This window comes from Nesoenas mayeri (genome assembly GCF_963082525.1).
Source record: "Nesoenas mayeri genome assembly, chromosome: 4".
Classification (NCBI taxonomy): Eukaryota; Metazoa; Chordata; class Aves; order Columbiformes; family Columbidae; genus Nesoenas; species Nesoenas mayeri.
The window spans coordinates 61,536,202-61,556,349 of NC_137540.1; the positions used below are offsets into that span (position 1 = coordinate 61,536,202).

At 35.3% G+C, this 20,148-nt stretch overlaps 1 protein-coding gene across 5 annotated transcripts in view; it reads left to right on the forward strand.

Moving 5' to 3' along the window:
* TAPT1 (transmembrane anterior posterior transformation 1) overlaps positions 1-20,148 on the forward strand; it is a 47,325-nt gene that overhangs the window by 3,309 nt on the left and 23,868 nt on the right. For 2 of the 5 annotated variants that reach the window (XM_080344298.1, XM_080344297.1), the window contains exons 2-5: positions 1,746-1,876; positions 6,121-6,239; positions 11,169-11,192; positions 18,956-19,118. In XM_080344298.1, the coding sequence (XP_080200424.1) occupies positions 1,746-1,876; positions 6,121-6,239; positions 11,169-11,192; positions 18,956-19,118 (437 nt within the window). The remainder of the gene's footprint in view (positions 1-1,745; positions 1,877-6,120; positions 6,240-11,168; positions 11,193-18,955; positions 19,119-20,148) is intronic. The other 3 variants (XM_080344299.1, XM_080344300.1, XM_080344301.1) reach the window with 2 other exon arrangements.

Below are 20,148 nucleotides of genomic sequence, written 5' to 3' on the forward strand. Positions count from 1 at the left end.
AACTTTGATTGAAACTTTGTGTCAATATTAGTTTTTTATTACTCATTAAACTACATATTGTTTCTGTTTGTTTTAAAATAAATACCTTTAAGGTTTACAGTAGCTTTGGCCTACTTACTAGAAGTGGTTCAGTAATATATACATCATCAAAATTGCTATCTAAACAAGCTCATACAGGGAAAAACTGTTCAGTGCACATAGTTTAAAGCGAACCGTTATTTAAACGATTTATTAACAATACATAATTAACCAGCAGTTGATGAATTATGTAGCTGCGATCAGTATTGGCAACATGAAAAAGCATAATTCTAGACATAGACAGAATGTTAATACGGCACTGCAAACTTCAAAATGCCTATTTGTAATTCCCACAAGTTCTAATCGCGCTCTTTACTTGTGCCCTGTGCCCAAAGCGCAGTGTAGGCTACAGGTACACCCTGCCTCTTCTCCTCCTTTCATACTTCTGTTTGGACTAATTCCTTCTTTGCTTTAAAACTTTGTAATTTTCTGGCTACTCTTCCAGCTAATGGTCATCAGTATCTTCAATGTGATGAATATTGAGAAGCCACTTTCTCAGACAGTGTTGGGTGGACTCTTCACGTCTACCATCTATGCCTGCATTCCTGTCTTTAGCAGCTGTTCTCTAGGCTGTTTTACTAAGGCAGTGTTATGCAGCCTCTTTCTCCCCCCAAAAAAGTTGAGCATTGTACCATGCAAGGTCCATTCCCCGCTTCCCCTTTCCCGCTAGTACTCACTAAGACTTTGGCTAAAATCTGAATTTACTGTTTGTGAGCATGTTCTTGTGTAATGATAAATGCACTGCAGCTTTTCACCTATCTGTCTATCACCTATCACCTTCCATCTTTTGGATGTTGTGTGAACAATGAGAGTTTCTATTTTTAAATGCCAATAATAACCAGAAATGTTGAACTTCATTGTAGTGTTCTGTCACTTCTGCAGTGTTACCAAGAGTTGGCAATGTCAGACCTTGCCAGTGAGGGTTGAAACTTAAGCTCAACCTTGTCATGCTGACAGCCTGGAATTTCATAATTATAATTTCATATTTCCTTTTGCAAGACTACTCTCTGCAAAGTCTTTTTTTGGAAGCTGTATGAGTTGACTAAATAAGCTGAAGGCTGATTGACCTATATTTATCAACAGCCATTAGAATGCAGGTCTATACATGCTTTATGGATATTTGGTCTTGAAAGACTTTGGTCTGATCATCAAATAATCACCATGCTTGTACTGTTTGTGCACCAAATCACTTGGGATCGAGTATCTGTGAATGTTTTGATCTTACAGAAAGTTGTTCTTTAAAATAAAGAACAAGTTGCTAGTGTTGCTGGAAGTGGAAAATAGCTTTAAAAAAAGTAGAGCTTAGTAAATTTAGGAAAACTGTCAGTACATTAAGGATTAGATCCACTCAACATATAGCATTCTGTATAGCTGCTTTGAGTTACATTTTGGAGAACTGGGATGTCTGATGCATATGATTGATGGGAATAGTGGCTTGTTTTGTTTGTTGGGAGACAACAGGGGAATGGGAGAACATAGGACTTGCTTCTCATATAGCTCCTGCCATACCAAGTTATTTGATTTTCTTGTTACTATCAGCAGAAACCTTCTGGGTTAGAAGTGATGTAAATGAAGCATGGAACAAGTAACAAAAGCATAGCAGTCTTATCACTCTTAAGGAGTTAATGCCTGAAGTATCTTCTCCTTATATGTGTTCCTGAATGTAGATCTTTCCTTGCTGAGATTCATCAGTGCTGAGCTAACAAGAGGTTACTTCCTTGAACACAATGAAGCAAAATACACAGAGCGGAGAGAGAGAGTGTACACGTGCATGCGGATACCAAAAGAACTGGAAAAGGTGAAGTATTCTTTAAGATTTGTTTTAATTTAGAGATTAAATCTATTGCATTAAGTTACTTAAATATCTATTTTCCAAACACTTCTGCTACTAAAAAAGATTTAAACATTTGTAATTATTAATTTTCAGTGTCAGTAACTTGTGGTTTCGGGAGTTTTGCCTGTGTTTGGTTGTTGCTGGTGGCAACTCCTGGCCACTCGTTTACGTTACTAGCAGATAGGAGAGACAGACATGACTAATTCTCAAGTCTAGATGATGACAAATGAATTCAAATATAAAGATATTGCTGATCCTAAAATGAATAGTCAAGCAAAGAAAACTGTTTACCAAAATATGTAATTTTACGTTTAAAAAAAAAAAAAGTGTTAAAGATTTTTCCAGTATAAAATGTTTTGAGGGTGGGAAGATTTTGGTCCTTTAAAAAGATGATGTTGGATGAGTTTCTGTCGAAGGTTTTTGACTTAATTTTCACAGCTTTCTTTTTTGCTTCCTGCCACTGTTTACTACATCTTCCCTCTCTGTCCCAGGACTACGGCCCTTTCTGAGGCATTCCTGCCACCTCCCTTATGTCAGCTCAGATACAGCTGTGGCCCTGCAGTGAGCCAGTTCCAGTGCTGTAATACATTACAGAGAATTCTATTCTGGCCTAACCATTTTGAAACCCTGTAGGAGAGGGTGTCAGTTTTGCAAGGCAGCAGGGATATGCTCAATGATGAGAAGGCAACATTGGTAAGGTTTGGCTAGGTTGCAGGGTGACAACATTAAAAGTAATATTGGTAAAATTCTCAAAACTTCTAGGGATCAAGTTACACAGTAGGGCTACACCAATTAAACTTCTGTTGAAGGAAGAGTCTTGTTTCACTGTTCCTCCCATTTCAGTCTCTTGCCTATGCTGCCTGTTGCATGAGCTGTGGTGCTTATTGGACCATCCTCAGTTAAATCAGCTCGTAATTTGGCAGTGAATGCTTCACTTTTCTTAATCTATTTGTTCTTTGCTGGGATAGTGAGCCAAATTGTCAGCCAATATTCTTGAGAATCCAGAGGCGGCAGAAGGAGAGCTGGATACTTTGGAACAGGGCTGGAAAGAAGAAAGAGCAGTAGAGGAGGGAGGGAGTGTAGGAGACCCTTTGTCAGCAGTCAGGTTCCCCCTTCACTATCATTAAATTAATCCTTGGACCATGATGAGACCTGGTTTTACAAAATTAAATTTCCAGTTAGTTACTGCAGAAGATCACAGTATGGATGAGATTGTGGCGGACCTCTGGAAATGATGTAGTCCAAGTCCTTGCCTAAAGCTGCATCACAACAGGTTGCTTAGGATAAGATCCAGCTGGGCTTTGAATATCTCCATGCGTGATGTCTTAGCATCCTCATTGTTCACCCATTCCAGCTTACGGCAGAATATTCCAGTTCTGGTAGAGTCTCAGTTGAACAATATAGCAATTCTACATCGTCTCCGTTGTAATTATGTAGACTAATAGGTGCCATCTCCAAGCCACAGAGTATTCTGAAGGATCATCACCACAGATTCCCAAACTTTCAGTACTCAAGAATAAGTGAAGGCCAACAGTCTCTTATAAATGAGGTTGTTGCTGCGAGTGGTTAAAATGATGGGTTTTGCATAGTAAATTAAACTTGAGGCTGTACTTTGAATATGAGTGAATATGAACCTAAGTAATAAGCAGATAGATTTAAAAAGTGATAGTCATCTTTTTACAGAGATATTAAATAAATTTGTTAATGCTTTGCATGGGCTTAGTCCAGGTTAGTATACATATTAGCTATATCAAATTGAATCATACTTGTTGAAAAAATGGAGAAAGTATGAAGATGAACACCTAGAAAGCAAGCTAAATAGTATACAGATCATCACCTATTGCAGGAATCACTTGATTCTGTAATTCAAAAGTCTGCTTAGTTGAAATAAAGCATGTGACACACAAGGAAAGGAAGAGAAAAATTTTCATAATGGCTTGTATTGTTTACTAGCTAGTAGTGTAATTACAGACTAGGAATAAAAATCATAGTTGGGTAGAGTGAGAATAAACTGGAATAAATTTATTAAAACCTAATACCAGGAGATATTCTTCAACGTGCACTTATTACATGTGCATAATTTTAAACTGGGATGTGATGCTAAAATGGTAGTATTTTTTGTTGTTGTTATTCTGAATATTACTTTTTTATTTAGAGAAGCTAGATAACCTGTAATATAAGCACTACTTCCACTTGAGCTTTTTGTACCGTTTCAGTGGAAGCTCTTAATTGTAATAGATTATTTATACTGCATGAAAAGGTAGTCTATATTCCTGCCATCTTAAGGGAACGCTTGTCAATTGATCTCAAAATTAAACTTAGTGCTCTTTTGCTAAAATATGGTTATGATGATTGAAAAGCTGTCAGCTTCTCTGTTAGCTCCTCAGTATCTGAAATGTAGCAGGAGAATTAGGGTTTACAGAAAAGGATAGAAGGTTCAGTTCTGATTATATTTCAACAGATGCACATAAGTGTGCAAGTGCAATGTTGTAAAACATTAAGAAAATGAGGACATTAAACAATAGTTACAAGTATTAACACAAGCTTATGAAATGGGAAAAAACACAATAAGACTTAGAGAAGAAGTTTGTCTGAATCAAAAAGAAAATGCAGAATTGTTTTCTAGATTTTAAATATGTCCTCAGAGAATTCAGGGACAAGATGATAGGCTATCTTTTTTGTTTTGTTTTGTTTTCTTGGGTTAAGGAGTTAAGAAGTCATCCCCAGTGTTTGGATATTCAGCATATGGTTTAAAAGTTATCAAAGAAATGGATAACTTGATGTCATATTAAAATGCAGTGCATAAGTTCATCCATTATTTATAACCACTGCTTCTGATAATTTTGAATAACTCTGCTGAAACTTTAGAAAATGGTACTAGAGGTGAATGAGTGAATATCAGGAAGCAGACTGTGGTGTCATGATGGTATTGAAGTACAGACTGCAAAATTGATAGAAATAGTGTTATAAGGGAAAGCAACAGCTCAGAAATTATGACAGTGCTCTTGTGCCTGAGTCAGCCATCTCGTGTGGCTCATGGGTCCATGTACCAGGGTGTACTCCCTGGAATTGCTTTCAGAGGTACAAGGACTCATAAGGGGTAAGAGTGAGAGAAAGGTACCTGTCAGTGATAGTATCTCGTTGGACATTGAACTGGCTGGTGCACAAGGTAACAGAGAAGGTGTTTTGAAAGGCAAAAGTATTGTGGGAAATAAAAGTAAATTACTTGTTCTTTGGTTTACTTTTTTTTCTTCCCAAACCAGTGTGTGTCTTTCCCATCTGCAATAGATGCAACTTTCACATGTCAGGGCTTATCTGTTATTGATATCTAGGCCTGCTTAGATTTTACTAGTCTTAAATCATCTAGCCAGTTAAGCTTGCCTTTTTAGGTGATTTTCCTTGCAGCAAAAACACTGACTTCTGGTCTGACAGGCATAAAAGCATATGCCTAGAGTCCCATTCAGGTAGATCTTAGATTCAAAGAGCAGATAAAGGCATGTAATGTGGGGGGAGTCTGGTACATAAGAGCTTTCTGATTGCGGAGTTTAGGTCCAGTTTTATTACCATAGAGTTGCTTGGCTTGTGGCTATAATGAAATTGCTTTAACTGTTTCTGTAAATTAAGGAAAAAGCATTTAAACTGAGGGCAACTGGAAGTTTACGTCTTTATATTGCGTTCTTTGTATGAACAAGGTGGATGTTATCTGAAGGAGAACTAACACAGCTGTAATTAGCTGTGGAATAGAAAACTAACACAGTAAAAAAAAAAAAAAAAAGTAAGAAAAAAGCATTTTTAAAAGGAATTAGGCAAAAAATGGCTGTGCACAGGTATACACAGCTCTGCATTTTTTTCAAAGGTTAAAACCATTCACTTTTCTAACCTTAGAGGAAAGTCACCATTAGAAAATGAGCCACAGTTATATCCAAGTGCAATTCATCCATCCAATAAAGACTGAGTTCAGTGAGCCATGGAGGTCTGTGAACGCCTTGCTGCTTGGACCTTGTGGTGCAGAATTTTTGCTGAATAGTCTTCCAAGTGCATAGCATCTTATTTTTCTTACAGTTCAGGTGCTTGAACAAGTGAGAGCATTGTACTCATTTGGTTAATTAGTCTTATGTAAAAGTATTTTTCATATAATAATTCTTTATAGTCTTTGTGTAGCTCTTTATAAACTACTAACATACTTCTGTTTTATTTTTGTAATTTAGTTGATGTTTTTTGGAATCTTTTTGTGCCTGGATGCTTTTCTGTATGTGTTCACCCTGCTTCCTTTGAGAGTTTTTCTGGCAATGTTCCGGTTCATCACTTTGCCTTGCTATGGCTTACGGTAAGTTGATTCAAGGGAAAGATGTTAATACCCTTAAATAACGAAATCACAGAATGTTTCTCTATTCACCTGTGTGCTTGATTTTGTAGCCTTTCAGTGCCATTTGAACTAATGACTTCTTCCACTGTAAAAGAAAAAGGTTTGGCCTAAGCTAGCCAAAGCAAAGGTGTGTGGGACACCTTTAAGTTTTGCCTACAGTCACTAACTGTCATCGTTGTTTCCTTCAGACACAACATTTTGATAACAGCACCAATTAGGCATATTCAGGTTAGTAAAGGACAGAGATGTAACTTTACCCTGTAGTTTTGTTCTTCTAACTACCATCTGTTTGAATAGTGTGGTAAGATTTCTTAGACTTGAGTTAGTGACTTGGCTCATGTCTTTTGATACTCTCTGATATTGAAACAAAATTTTTATTACAGCAAAAGTTTTACTTGTTTCCACAGTGAACTGCCCAAAGGATAACTCTATAAAACATGTTATTTTCTCTCTTTCAAGGAATCTTAGAGAGTAGTTGGATGGAACTAACTAATCAGAATAATGTTAAGAAATTTTAGATCTTAACCCCTTGCTTTTTTGTTTAGATCAATACTAAGAGGAATTTGCTAATACATAGGATATTTTTGTTTGCCTTTGTGACATAGACATCAAAAATTGGATAAAATTTATTTCCTTGTGAAAAGTTGCTACTTCATGGTAAAGCTGATTATGTGAGCCTGAAGGGTAGCCTAAAAGAAATGGAGTATTTGTATTGATGATGTAATTTTTCCTTGAATAAATTAAGATTTCAGGGATTTCATTCTGTATTTCCCCAACATTTGCATTAACTTATAGTAGCTAATTTATTTATTTAATTTTAAGATTTTGTTGCTTGCATTGCGTTATTGATAGTTTTATATGTGAAGTGCATTTAGATACATAGTTTAGAATGCATGTTCTGACTAGAGCAAACGCTAGTCTAGTTATAGAAGAATAATATTTTAGAGTATAGTCTGAAGCTGAAATGTTTGTACTTGGGTGATGCTTAACATAGGCACCAGGTGGCAGTCTCCAGTGTTTTATTGTGCTGTTCATTTTGTGCTGAATCTTACAGTTTCATTATGTTAAAAGGGTTTTCCTAGCTGTGTAAAAGATATGACAGCTATTTAGTTTTAACCTGATGGCAAGTAAAACTCTATGCCTATTTGTAAATATCTGTATGGGTGCTACTGCTAAAATACTAACATTCAGGTACAGGTAAAGGATTTTAATCTATCATTTGTATCCCACTACTTTTTTCTGTTTAAAAAATGTTCTTCCTTGTTTGTAAACGTTTTGCTTTTAACAAACAAGTTTTCTGCTCTTCTGAAGTTACAGTTAAAAATTTGAAAGATCAGTTGCTGGTTTGGGGTATTCAATGTGCTGAAGAAAGCAACATTGGATATACCATACACACTCACACATGTGCCTATATGTGTATATATATATGTACACACACTTGCAATGTCAAAACTTAGTCTGCTTACTTGATAGTATTTTTAGTATGTAGGGCAGGATAGAATCCAGTTTAATCTATTCTGTGCTAACTTTATAGTGTTATCAGGTGAGATTCAGTGAAACTGAAGTCCTCTTGAGTGAAGATGGCTTTGTTTTTCTAACAACTTCTGAAGCAATTTATTTTGCCACAGTTTCGTCAAATGTTTATGGAATTCACTTCCCTAGAACAGGTGTGCAAAACTCATTTTCATAGGGGGCCACATCAACCTCGCAGTTGCCTTCAAAGAGACGAATGTAATTTTAGGATTGTACAAATGTAGGAGTAGTAAAATGAGTTTGACACCTCTGCTCTAGAATCTCTTTATTTGTTCACTACTTGAGGCTTTGTCTAATTCATTAATGTTTTAATGTTGGTGACTTTTTATTGAATGGTTCACAATTCATGTTTATGTACTGAAACGTTTTCCAGATGTAATGATTCTTATTTCGAAATGTTCAGAGCTTATGCTTTGCTTGGGGGGGCGGGAAGAGGTGTTGTTTTTCTAGTTATACTGATTGGATTTTTTATGGCAAAAAAGATTTGAAATTTTGTTCTAGCTCAGGAAATATCTTTTTATGATGTGTTTGTAACAAAATAGAGTTCAATAGGTAAGACATCTGTAATTACAAAAAGTACTTGCAAAGCAGGTGGCTCTTTATCTTTTAGGTCGCTCTTCCTCACGTATGTCAAGTAACTGTTGAGAAACATGACCAGTTGTTATTTGAACCTGCCACATCATATTCCATTCTGTGCAGTAAATCAAAGTGCTCCTCCCTTCATCTTGACTCTTTTTCTCAACATCTCAGTGAAATGATTGAGCAATGACTGTTTTATCTCCCTTCTGGTTTACCCATCAGTTCATTTAGCTCCTCATAAATCTTCTCTTTTCAGTGTAGAAAAGATTGTATTACCCACTATTTCTTTAAAACAGTAAAACTACATCCTATGTAAGGTGGGCTAATTCCTGTCTATGGTATTGTGTGCAGTGCTTAAATGTAGGGGGAGCGCTTTATAGCCTCTTCTACGTGGTTTAATATTTGTTTTACAGAGCTCTGAAAGGGAACAAAGAGTAATGTATCTTAAAAAAAAATTGTTTCCTTTTTCTGCTTAGACAGTGTAAGTCCTTCAGTTTGCTAAATTGTCATTCCTCGTCACTTGATCTTTCATTTTGAGTACGTTTGGTTCTCTGTGTCTGTCAGAACTGTAGTGGTGTTAACATAGCTGTTTTAGAGAGACACTAGAACTTTGAAAACTTCAGCCAGAAGAATCTAAGATTCTGTCATTAAGTAAACTACGCGGCCGGTTAAATTACTGTGGTCAAACCGGCAGAGGCTAAATCATCAGATTGTGGTGGTTTTGGCAGGTGCAACTTCATTACTGCTGTGCTCTGCAAGTAGTAGGGTGCTCTTAAAAAAATAACTCCACAAAATTAAATTGCATCTTCTGAAATTACAAAAAAAAAAAATGCGCTCTGCTGTAATTTCTTCCAAGTCAAGGAATTTTCCTAAATTATTCTCGTATAAACTACTCTCATTTTATTAAATTATTCGTTGACAACATAAAAGCACGTACTTTGCTGGAACACCAAATCTAAGGCAAAGAGGGAAGTGGACCTGGTGGAGTTCTCTTCAGAATTACAGTCTTTGATGTGTTCCTGAAACTATCTGTGCTTGAAAGGTACTGTTTTCTTTAACAATTAAGACACATTTTTTTTATTAATACCTCAGACCTGGAGACTCTGGGCAGGTTAGTATCTCTGCTTGTTTTGAAACCTTTTATAGAGCTCAATTTTTGTTTTCCTTGAAAATATTTTTGCACACTGATAGAAACTCTCATGGGAATGTGGAAAAGCTTTTCTGTGTTATTTGAAAAACACCAAAAGCTAAAATTGCATGTTAGTGAAACTCTGATGGGACTCCCAATTAAATGACATTTAAAGGCATTTTACATCATGTCCACGAAGCAAGTAAGGACTTATTGCGGAAAGTGAGATACTACTTTTTTTTTCCTATGAATACTAGCTTTCTTGAGAAAATACAGAAGTAGATTAAGAATTTTCTTATATGTGAAGATTGATTGACAAGATCTTTACATTTCTTCCATATAGAAATAGCTACAGATTATAAATGTGTTCTGTGTTGGGTTTTTTTTGTTTGTTTCTATTATCTTCTCCCTATTATAAGTGTATTTAAGTCCTGTCAGGAATAACATCATAAACTTCAGTTATATTATATCTACCTTTTAAAATTCCCATTGTCCTCCTGTGAAATCATCGACTTACGCTTTTCAGTAGGAAATAAATAGAGCAGCATTACTTCAAGAAAGAAAGCGGATAAAGAAAGAATACCAAGGGGGAAAAAAGGCAAACCAAAGCAAATATACTGACATTTTAATTATGGACATTATTTCTTCATATTATCAAGTTATTAAATAAATTTGAACCTATGTTGCACACTTATTCCCAAGCCTATTTTTTTTCTAAGGGCTATAGCTGTTAAATATATAAACTTCCAATTGTCTGGTTAATTTAATTGAGAAAGTAGTGCACCTGTCCACCAAAATGTGTAGCTTTCTGCCAGCCAAAACAAAGGCAGGTACATTCAGTATTTTCTGTCAAGTAGTCCTTTCTCCTTTCCATAACAGCGCGTAGCGTAGCGACATTACAACCTTCTCTTTCTTTCTTTCTTGTAAATCAGACCGAAGGGAAGAGCACTTTCACTTCCTTTATAGGATGGAATGTGGTGTCACAGGGATTCCTCCTTGGTGAGTAAATCCTGGTTTTCTTTTTCCTTTTATGCTGTCAGCCAAATTCACCCATCTACATGTAATCAGTAAAAACACTGATTACAAATGGATAGTATAGCTGAATTAACCCGCATACTTCAAAGGAGAGACCAACACTTAGTTTTAATAACCAACACATGAAATTGATTTGGTGCTGTTTACGGTAGGTTTATTTTCATATGTGACTTCACATCATTGTGGAAACCGTTTGTGATCTTAACAGATTTAAAACATTTTTTACGTAGAACGCCTGTGGGCCAGTTTGGCCCAATTAAAATTAGGATATCTTGGAAGAACTATAGCCCCTGCTGTACTTACAGTGCCTTAAGCTTTTTTGCATTTATTCCAAGTAGTGTTTCAGTGAGGTTCATAGCTGTATTTTTGTGTGTACTTCAAGCGGTTTTTTGTAATGTTTAATGTGAATTATGGGGAGTTCTGAAAGTTCACTGACAGGTATCTTAGACTTAAAGTTGATTCTCTGCATAATGAAATACAGGACTTCAGTGTATGTTCATTTACTGACTTCAGTTATAGTTGATTCTGTTATTAAAAAAAGTAAAGTCTTAATGAAAGCTAATGTTAGTTGTCACTTATTTGAAACCTCATTTTTTTTATTTATTTTGAGACAGCTCTCATCGGGGCCTAACGGCAAGGTTGGTTTCGTTTCATTCTTAGCATGGTCTCGTGCTGTGTTGTGTGCATGTAGAGGCTTTTTATTGTTTGAGAAATGAAATGCCATCTAATCTTGGCAAACTCAGCTCTCTGTATCTTAGAATTCTTTGTTTGGGACATATTTTTATCAGTACTTGGTCTATCTATCTCACAGTTTTTGCAACAGTGAAGTCCTGCATACTGTAAGCTGGATCTCTTTTTAAAGTCTCAAACTGGTTATTAGATTTGATCAAAATAACTTTTCTTCCTGAAGCCAAACTTAATTCCAAACTTGAGCATAATTTTAGGAAAATATTTCCAAGATATCATTTTGCACATTTTGAAAATTCTTAATGTGTGACTTTATGGTCAGGTATGCCCTTCAGACAAACTCACTTGGCTTTTGTTTTCCATGGCATATTTGCTTAGTATGTTAACAGGAAAATATCCCTTTGCGTTAATTGAATAGTTCTTCTTAATGCTTCATGTAAGATTAGAAACCTCTGATACTGTAGTTCATTAATGAATGACACTTTGAAGAATTAAGACTTTGATCAAGACTAAATACCTACATGTAAAACAGCATTCCGCGGTTCAGTTTTCATACAAGTATTTATGATGTAAAAATGGAGAAAGAAAAGATATCTTAAACAAAACTTTAACTAGACCACCATTTCACTAACTGAAATATATTGTTAATATAAACCCCAGTGGTTTTCTAACATTTTCAGTGTTAATGTTGAATAAATAGTACAGTTACAAAAGGTTTGCTGTAAAATTCTCACTTGAACTTGTAACCTCAGTGCTAAAAAGATTAATTGCATTACCAGACAAATAATAAACCTTTATAAATGAAAAGGTTTTTTTAATAGTGTAAAGTACAATAGCATTTGTAGAAATAATACTGTTATCTTAAGCGTTTATAAATATATATGTATACAGGTGGTGAAGTTCATCATTTTATTACAGTTAAAATATCCATCTAAGGCATTGCAGTGATAGTGTATTCATATCTTTAAATTACCACATATGTGAATCAGTATTGGAAATATTTTCTGTTCTAGCTGTGAAGGAGTAATTGTTTAGAGTAATCTGAATTGTTTGGATGAGACTACAGTAAAGGAACCAATTAAAAATGCAGTCATCCTGTTGGACATCTTTTAACTGTAAAATTAAACAAGAAAAATGTCTTGAATTCCTGTTGTTTAAAACACAAACAAATAACAATAAACACCAAATAAAACCAATAACTAAAAACCAAACAACTCTACAAGGTGACTAGAAGAACATATCTAATCAAACTTGTGAAGATTTGAGGAACACCAGGAAGCCTGAAAGACAGAAGTAAAGAAGTCATATGATGGCATATGACAGTCTGTGCAGAATTAAGTTTAAAATAATTTATACAGAGTGCTTATGCATCAGAAGGTAAAGTAATGAAGTGTTCAGACAAGTATACTTGTTTACAGGTTAGTTTGTATACAATATAGTGAAAATATTCATTTTGCAATGATAGTTGCTGAAAAGTACAACACAGACTACTCTAGTGAGCTTTTTGCACTTCTTTCTACATTAAGAACAAATTCCTGTTTGTCCTGGGGCATATTCTGTGTCCCAAATTCAATAAGTAAGGCTTATTAAAACATTTAACACCCAATCTTTGTTTTTTTGGAAGTCAATCATTTAAAGTTCTGCAGTAGCTACTTGTGATTTTTAACATATTAAAGCCAAATATCAGTAAACTGTGATTTATTTTTAATAATGCTCTGCTTAATATTAAGTAACTTTAGTTGTACAGCTGTTGGAACAGAAAAGGAATTGGTGGGGTAGATGACAATATACTGAAAATCTTGAGCTGTTTTTCTTCTGAAAGGAAAGATACTGTGAAATCCAGATGCTCTTCAGTTGGAATAGTCACAGATACTGCTTATCAGTAGTACGACTGTTTGTATGGTCATAGCCCTTATAAGTGATTGAACCTCACATTTTTTTAACCAGTAGATGGAGACAGAACTCTTATTACTAGTAATATGAAATGTGGATCATGGCCTTTTGAGTATGGTATCAAATAGACATACCTTGAAAATTAGTCAGGTAACTAGTTCCTTAACTTTCACTTGTCTAAGGACATTGCTTATGGCAATCACTTTTTCACACCAGATTTCTCATTTCTAGGTAGCTGGTTTGTATATATCTTGAAATAAGTTTGGCTCTTAATTTTGTAACACTTAGAGTGCATTTTCTTACATGTTACAAGTAATCATGAAAAAATTTAGATTTTGTTGTTGTTCTTAGAATGTACAGAACAAATTAATGAGTAGCCAAAATATTTGGTAGTATTCTAATTTAACAGTGTTTTGGTTTTATAGAATAGCAAAGGGATTCTTCCTAACTGTTTATAAGGGAAGACGCTTGGTTTTAGCTAAAGGGAGAGGAGTTACACAGACCCAGTTGTTTTCTAAACCTGGGAAAGACTTGGATTCACACTTTCTAGGTGTCTTGAGGTGGACAAACCATGAACTGGAAAGTTTGAAGCATGAATATTAAACCTTGAGCTTATGAATTCTGTTGTAAAAGGAAATCTTTTCCTGTAGCAGACCAGTTTTCTGAATTCTTGGTTGATGTCAGTTGGTGCATTGTATAAATTTTGCTGTAGTTTCACTTCTAACTGCCTTGAACACTGTGTGATTAGCTTTGAGCTCAGCGTGCTCCTCCTTTTGTTAATTGACTGGAGTGAAAGGGAAGCACGCTGTGGTGGAATAAGGAGGTATAGTAGTAAGGCTTGCACATCACTTGCTTATATTAAAATGAATAATAAGCTGGTATATCCCCTTAGGCATGCATTTATATACTTACATTATTTGGAGACAGAAGGGTTTGTTTCAGTGGAGGTTTTCTGTCAATTAGTAGACTTAATGGTAAATGTACCCAAAGGCTGAGAAGTTTGAACATCTTGGTAAGTACACACTATAGAATGCTGAAGTCCCTGCATGGTTTTTTTATGTTGCCTTAATTTGCTAGTTAGTGTTACAGTGTGAGAGAGTTTACCTTTAGAGTAATGCTTGGATTTGCACCCTGAATTCCTGCAGATTGAAGGATCATTTAGTGTTTAAACAGCTCGGTGTATTCAGCGCTAGTAATAGAAAAGCAATAGAAGATTTTATGTAGTGGATAATAGTAAGAATAGATAAGCCTTACTCTCTACTATTAAGGTACTTTGATGTTTTAAGAAGTTTAAATTAAAAATTCCTTGGTAGTCTGGTCTCTACAGCTAAATGTGGGAGCTCAAGGTTTAGCATAATGAAACCACTTACAAAATTCTCTAAAGAGCATCTTGGAGAGCACAACTTACAGTAAAAATGTTAGAAGTAATAAATAATGGTAGAAAGTAATTAGGTAAAAGAAAGAAAACCCGCCACCAGAAATCATGTATCTTAAAGCACATTTGAAAGACAGTCCAAATGAATCCATGTATTTACTGGTTTATGAGATGTGAGAGTTGAAATTTAAATTATATTCAGCTGTGTAATCAGCTAAATTGTGAAACAATTCACATAATATTATTTGTGGAGTCCAGTAGGATGTAACTGCATCTTGTGGCCAAACACTCTCAGTTCGCTGAAGCCGGGAAAGTGTTAATATTTAATTCACTTCTGCGGTGTTACTGTGTGCCTGGGTTAGCTTTGAAGAAAAAGACCGACTGATTTCTATAGAAAGATTCTGCTGCTTGCTCTTTTGTAACCGAAGTGTTTAAATATAAAATAAGGTAGTTCTTATGTTCTTTATCTATTGTTTTTAATTTTTCACTTATGAGAAAAAAGACCCATAGCTAACTTCTTTGCCTACTTTCAAATGAGATATTGAAAATATCAGCACAACACCATGTGTTGGTTTTGCTTTTTTTTTAGAGAATCTGTAGTACTTATGGTGCAGATGAGTACAGCATTATGAATTTGTGTGTGATATTAATCATGAGGTCTGATTACTTAGTGCTCAAGATTGTTCTGAAAGAACTTTCCAGTGTTGACACTGAGTAGTTACTGGAGACAATAAGTAGAAACATATCTTGAGAAAAATGAATGCAGAAAGTGTAATGGGTAGGCTAGGACTTTTTATAACAGGCATAAAATCACATCAGCCTGTGTGTGTTTATATGTATTAAACAGTTTAATTCAAGGGATAGGAATGATTTGTGACAAGTACAGCTTGAACCAATGTGAGCCTGATCATGTGCTAAAACTGCAATGTTCAGTTCTCCCTGAACGCTGACTGCATCATTTCATAACTGCGGGCTTTGCAGTTACTTCTGTGTAGTTGCCAAAAGGTGACAAATCATTAGACTTAATCCATTTACTTGATTTCCTTGTCTTTGTATGAAATAATTAGTCCTATCCCATATTATATTCAGAGCCACACCTCAAAATCCTATCATAAATATTATTAGCCAGAGCAGAAATGGATTCTGCTGCAGTAAAAGTGCTTTTGTGGGTTTATGCAGTAGTCATGTTATTTGTAGACCATAGATTACTTGCCTAGTCAGTATGAAGGGCTCTTTCTTAGTGTGCAGTGAACACTGGAATATATTTTAAATGCCAGGTTCTTAGTCTTTTCTCTTTCTATAAAGCAGTTCTCTGTACTCAGCCTTTGCGATAATCCCTTCTACTGACTAGGGGTTAGAGATGCTGACAGCTCTTCTGTCATCAAGCTGAGTAAGGTGGAACTGTGACGATATTTTTGCAACTTCTTTTAGACCTGTGTCTTGAAGTTGTCACAGCATTACTATTGATTCTGCCTCTCGTGGATGAGAAGCACAAGAAGTTCTTGCATAACTTTGAACACTGACTGTGTTTTTAGTTAAAACATCAGAAAAAAACGGAAGTGTTTATTGCAGTTTTTTTCTACATATACAGTCTACTGAGAAATAAAATCCAAGTCTCTTTGAGAGGTAAAGTTCTCTAAAAATGTTATTTGGATGTACTTTATTCCACAAGAGCTTGATTCCTGTAAGGCACAGCAATGAAGTGCAGTTGATCTAACCCTTTGGGCAGCCTTAGAATTGAATCATAGTGATATTTATTCTGTTCTGTACACAACACATTCTCAAAATACCTTCGTCTTTCCAGCATATAGGATGCCATGTGTGAGTTTGGATGCACCTTCATATGGCGTTTTTCTCCAGAGTTAGTTTTCAGAGTTGAGACCACCTTCAGAAGAGCAGTGGTGCTCTTGGGTGTGTGTTGTCTGTTCTTAGAGTTTGTATTCCCGTGTGATGGTTGGTGTCTGGTTTTACATCAGCTTCTCCTGAGTTGGTTTCGCTCAAGTGAGTGTAATCAGACTGCTGAAAATCAATGCAAGCAAAAGACTGATGGGGTTAACAGTACAGAATAACTTCAGTTTGTGACTGTACTGGTGGTTGGGCATCTTTGATGTTGTTTATAAGCCAGAAAACCTTTAACATAGTAACTCTCAGTCTGTATTGATTTGTGGTGTGGACATCAAAGCATTTGCCTGTGAGAATCTTTCTGGTCTGCTTCAGAAACTTCATGAACAGATTCTGCTTACTAGCGCATTTCAACAAGAGGCCATTCCATCATAAAAATTGGTACCTTGCCAAAGTTTTAAAACAGACTTCTGAAGTGGGTGTCTATTCTGCTAATCAGGTTTTCTCTACCAGGTACTCACTGCTTCTCTAATGCTAAGGTAGATGTTGACTGGAAGAATGAAGATGCTGATTTTCTGAGTAACAAATTCTGATTCTCTTTTTCAAATGCTAAGGCCTGACATTACTGTGTGTAGCATGATAATGCCTTTACTGCTTTATCCCAATGTGTTGCGGACTGTGAATGTCAGCTGGGGGACTCATACTGAAATGACTCTAAGTATACTTCCAAAATTGAAGTAGGGTGGAGAACAAGGAACATGCTGTGTTATTCAGCATATGAGTGGTAATCATAATCATGTGCTGGCTTAAATCCAATAAACTTTTCAATATATGCTAACATATTTAAATAAGTATAATCATTTAAGTCAGATGTAGTTAAATAGGTCAGTAAATTTTCAAAACATAATTTTGTCAGTTGGAGAGGGTGAATTTTTTGGTGTGTGTCATGCAAGGGCGTAGTCATAGGTTCTTTAAGCAGCAAATACTGGATGTGTTGTCAAATGAACACTTTCAATTCTCTTTACTTTTTTAAATTGATGTTTTCAGTTAAAACTCTGTTGCAGTGGGGGAGCAGAAGAAAATTCATTGAGGCTTTTTGTCAAGGACTTAGTCTGAAATAGAATGTGATGTGGTTACTGTTACTGGATGAATTCTGAGAGCAAGAAAATGTCTCTTAGGTTAAGAACTTGCTGGACCAGGTTAAATTCTATTATTGATAATGATGCAGTAAAAGGTGTATAATAAAAGGAGCAGTTACTCTCTGTTCAAAGTGTACTATAAATCTGAAAGTTCTGGAAACTTTCTCATATACTCCTAGAATGAGAATGATCTGTTTCCCATTGTAGCATGACACTATGTGGTTCCATGAGTGTTATGATGCATGAATGCTGTCTTCAGGGCTTTTTTCTTTTGAATGGAAGACAAAAAAGAAACCCAAAGTATAACATTCTAGCTCTGATGTTGTACTTAAATAGAATGAGTCAGGTAGCTGGGATTTTTTACTTTCTGCGGGGTCTGTAGAATGTCTTGACTCCCAGACGTCATAAGTAACCATTTGGATGTTTTTTAATAACAGCATGAATTTTTATCAGCTTACTCTATTTTTTTTTTCTAAATGTGTATCACTTTATGGGAGCATTGTATAATCTTTGGATAACCTAGTCATTTAAGAAAACATAACATGAAAATTCATGACTTACGTTCTGCTAACTGCTTCTGACTTTTTTGAAACACTAACTTCTGCAAAAACCTTTCAGTGTATATTAAAAATTAATACATGTAATAGAAATTATTTCTCTGGTTTTTGATATTTAATTCTTAAGTAATGTTTTGATTTAATCTCAAGGCTCTTTAAATGCTTTGCATCCTATTATTTCTAAACTAAGTAAATAGGCAAGTAAATACTGCCTTGCAATTTCATTATGCTTGTGGCTGCTATTGTGGCAATTGAGGTAAAGCTGTTTTGTTCCTGTAGCTTTAGTTTATAGGTTGAAATTGGATAATGATTCATTTAGTCTTCTGGGTAGCTTGTGGGACTACAGATAGAAAACTTCTGCATTGGTCCAAGATCAGCCTCAAGCTCTGATGTCAATTTGTATGCATTTACTGCTGCAGAGCTTAGAGCTAAAAGATGATATGGAATTGCATTTAGAACCTGTTCCTCAGCATCTAGTTCATTATGCTGAAATTAAAGATGACTACTTCATTTCTTTTGGTTGTAGCAAACACAATTTCTGTAACTGAGGAAGTCAAAATGGTGAGTAGGGCTGGCTGGAATAGGGAAGATAAATTTAAAAATCAAAGGGCATGCACACAGAAGGTTCTTAGCAAGTGGTAGCTCTCACCTGAGAAATACTCTATTTTAAGTAAAGGGATGTGGCAGATAAGAGAATGTGATCCTCCTCAGGAGTGTGATCTATAACTGTGCATCACTGTTATGGTGTTCCTTTTGTGTTGGAGTGAGAGGCATGGAAAGAGACAGTGATATAGTACATTAAAATATGTCCTTGATTAACAGCTTCTCTAAATTCCTATTGACTTGATAACTTCGGTATTTTGTGGGTATATGTCTTTTAATGAAACTTTTCGCCCTTTTTATTTCAGTGATAGACGTTTGCTACAACCTGCTCAGGTATGTGACATTCTCAAAGGAGTTATATTGGTCATCTGCTACTTCATGATGCACTATGTTGACTACTCTATGATGTATCATCTTATAAGGGGACAGTCTGTCATAAAGCTCTACATCATCTATAACATGCTTGAGGTAAGAATGTTGGCATCAGAATATCAAGCATGCTTTTTTTGAACTATCTAATATATTGTCGTATTACAGTATTTGTACTTAGAACATGGCACATCTCATATTCCCACGAATGTGCACATACCCTTCATAATAAACCTGCAGTGGAACAGACAAGTTTGTGAAAAGTAAGTTTTGTAGATACTGTTTCATATTGCCTAAGTCCTGGAGCTTATTAATCAATTTAGTTGAATAAAAATTGAGAACTGGAAATGGAAGAAGAAATGTCTTAAACTGAAATGCAAGGAGTGGAATGAATGAGGTTTTTAACTCATTGAGGAAAGTAGAAACTATTTGAAATACTGATAAGATCCTGTGAGAGGGCGGAGAAGGAAGATGGCATAAGACATGGAATTTGGTTTTTAATTCTTCATTATGGAAGTATAGCTTTCATTGTATGTGAGGACACATATTACAGCTTAACCTGTCTCAGGCCTGACTAGCAGGTAAAAGCCTGAGTATGTAAACAATAAATTGAATGAATGTAGTGAAAAAGAAAAGGAAATTCTGGTTTGGGAGGTAAGATAGAAATTTTAGGGGAAGAAAAAAAAAGTTGTTCCTGTTTTGTAAAGCATGAGTGAGATTTTAATTGCACTTCTGTCATTAGTGATTCACAAAGTAAATAATGTTTTCATAGCTGCAATCTTATCTCCATCCTGCAAATATAGAACATGTTAGGAATACAACCTGTTAAAAGGACTCAATCAGAGCTTTGTACACAAGAGTTACTTTACTAGGATTCTGGGTCTCTGAATAACATATTAATCCTTGTTTGAACATCTGTTGTACCTTTGTTTGAAGACTAGTAAAAAGGAGCTACAGTTTAGACAAAATAGTCACATTTTACACAGACTTTTGTTCTTTCCTCATAAAATATTAAAATATTGCTTAAGGAACACACTTTATTCTAAGTGATATAAATATAATAGAAATCACCTCAGTTGTTTATTCATAGGATTTTTTTTCCTTTCATTCTAGCTTTGCTGAAAAACAT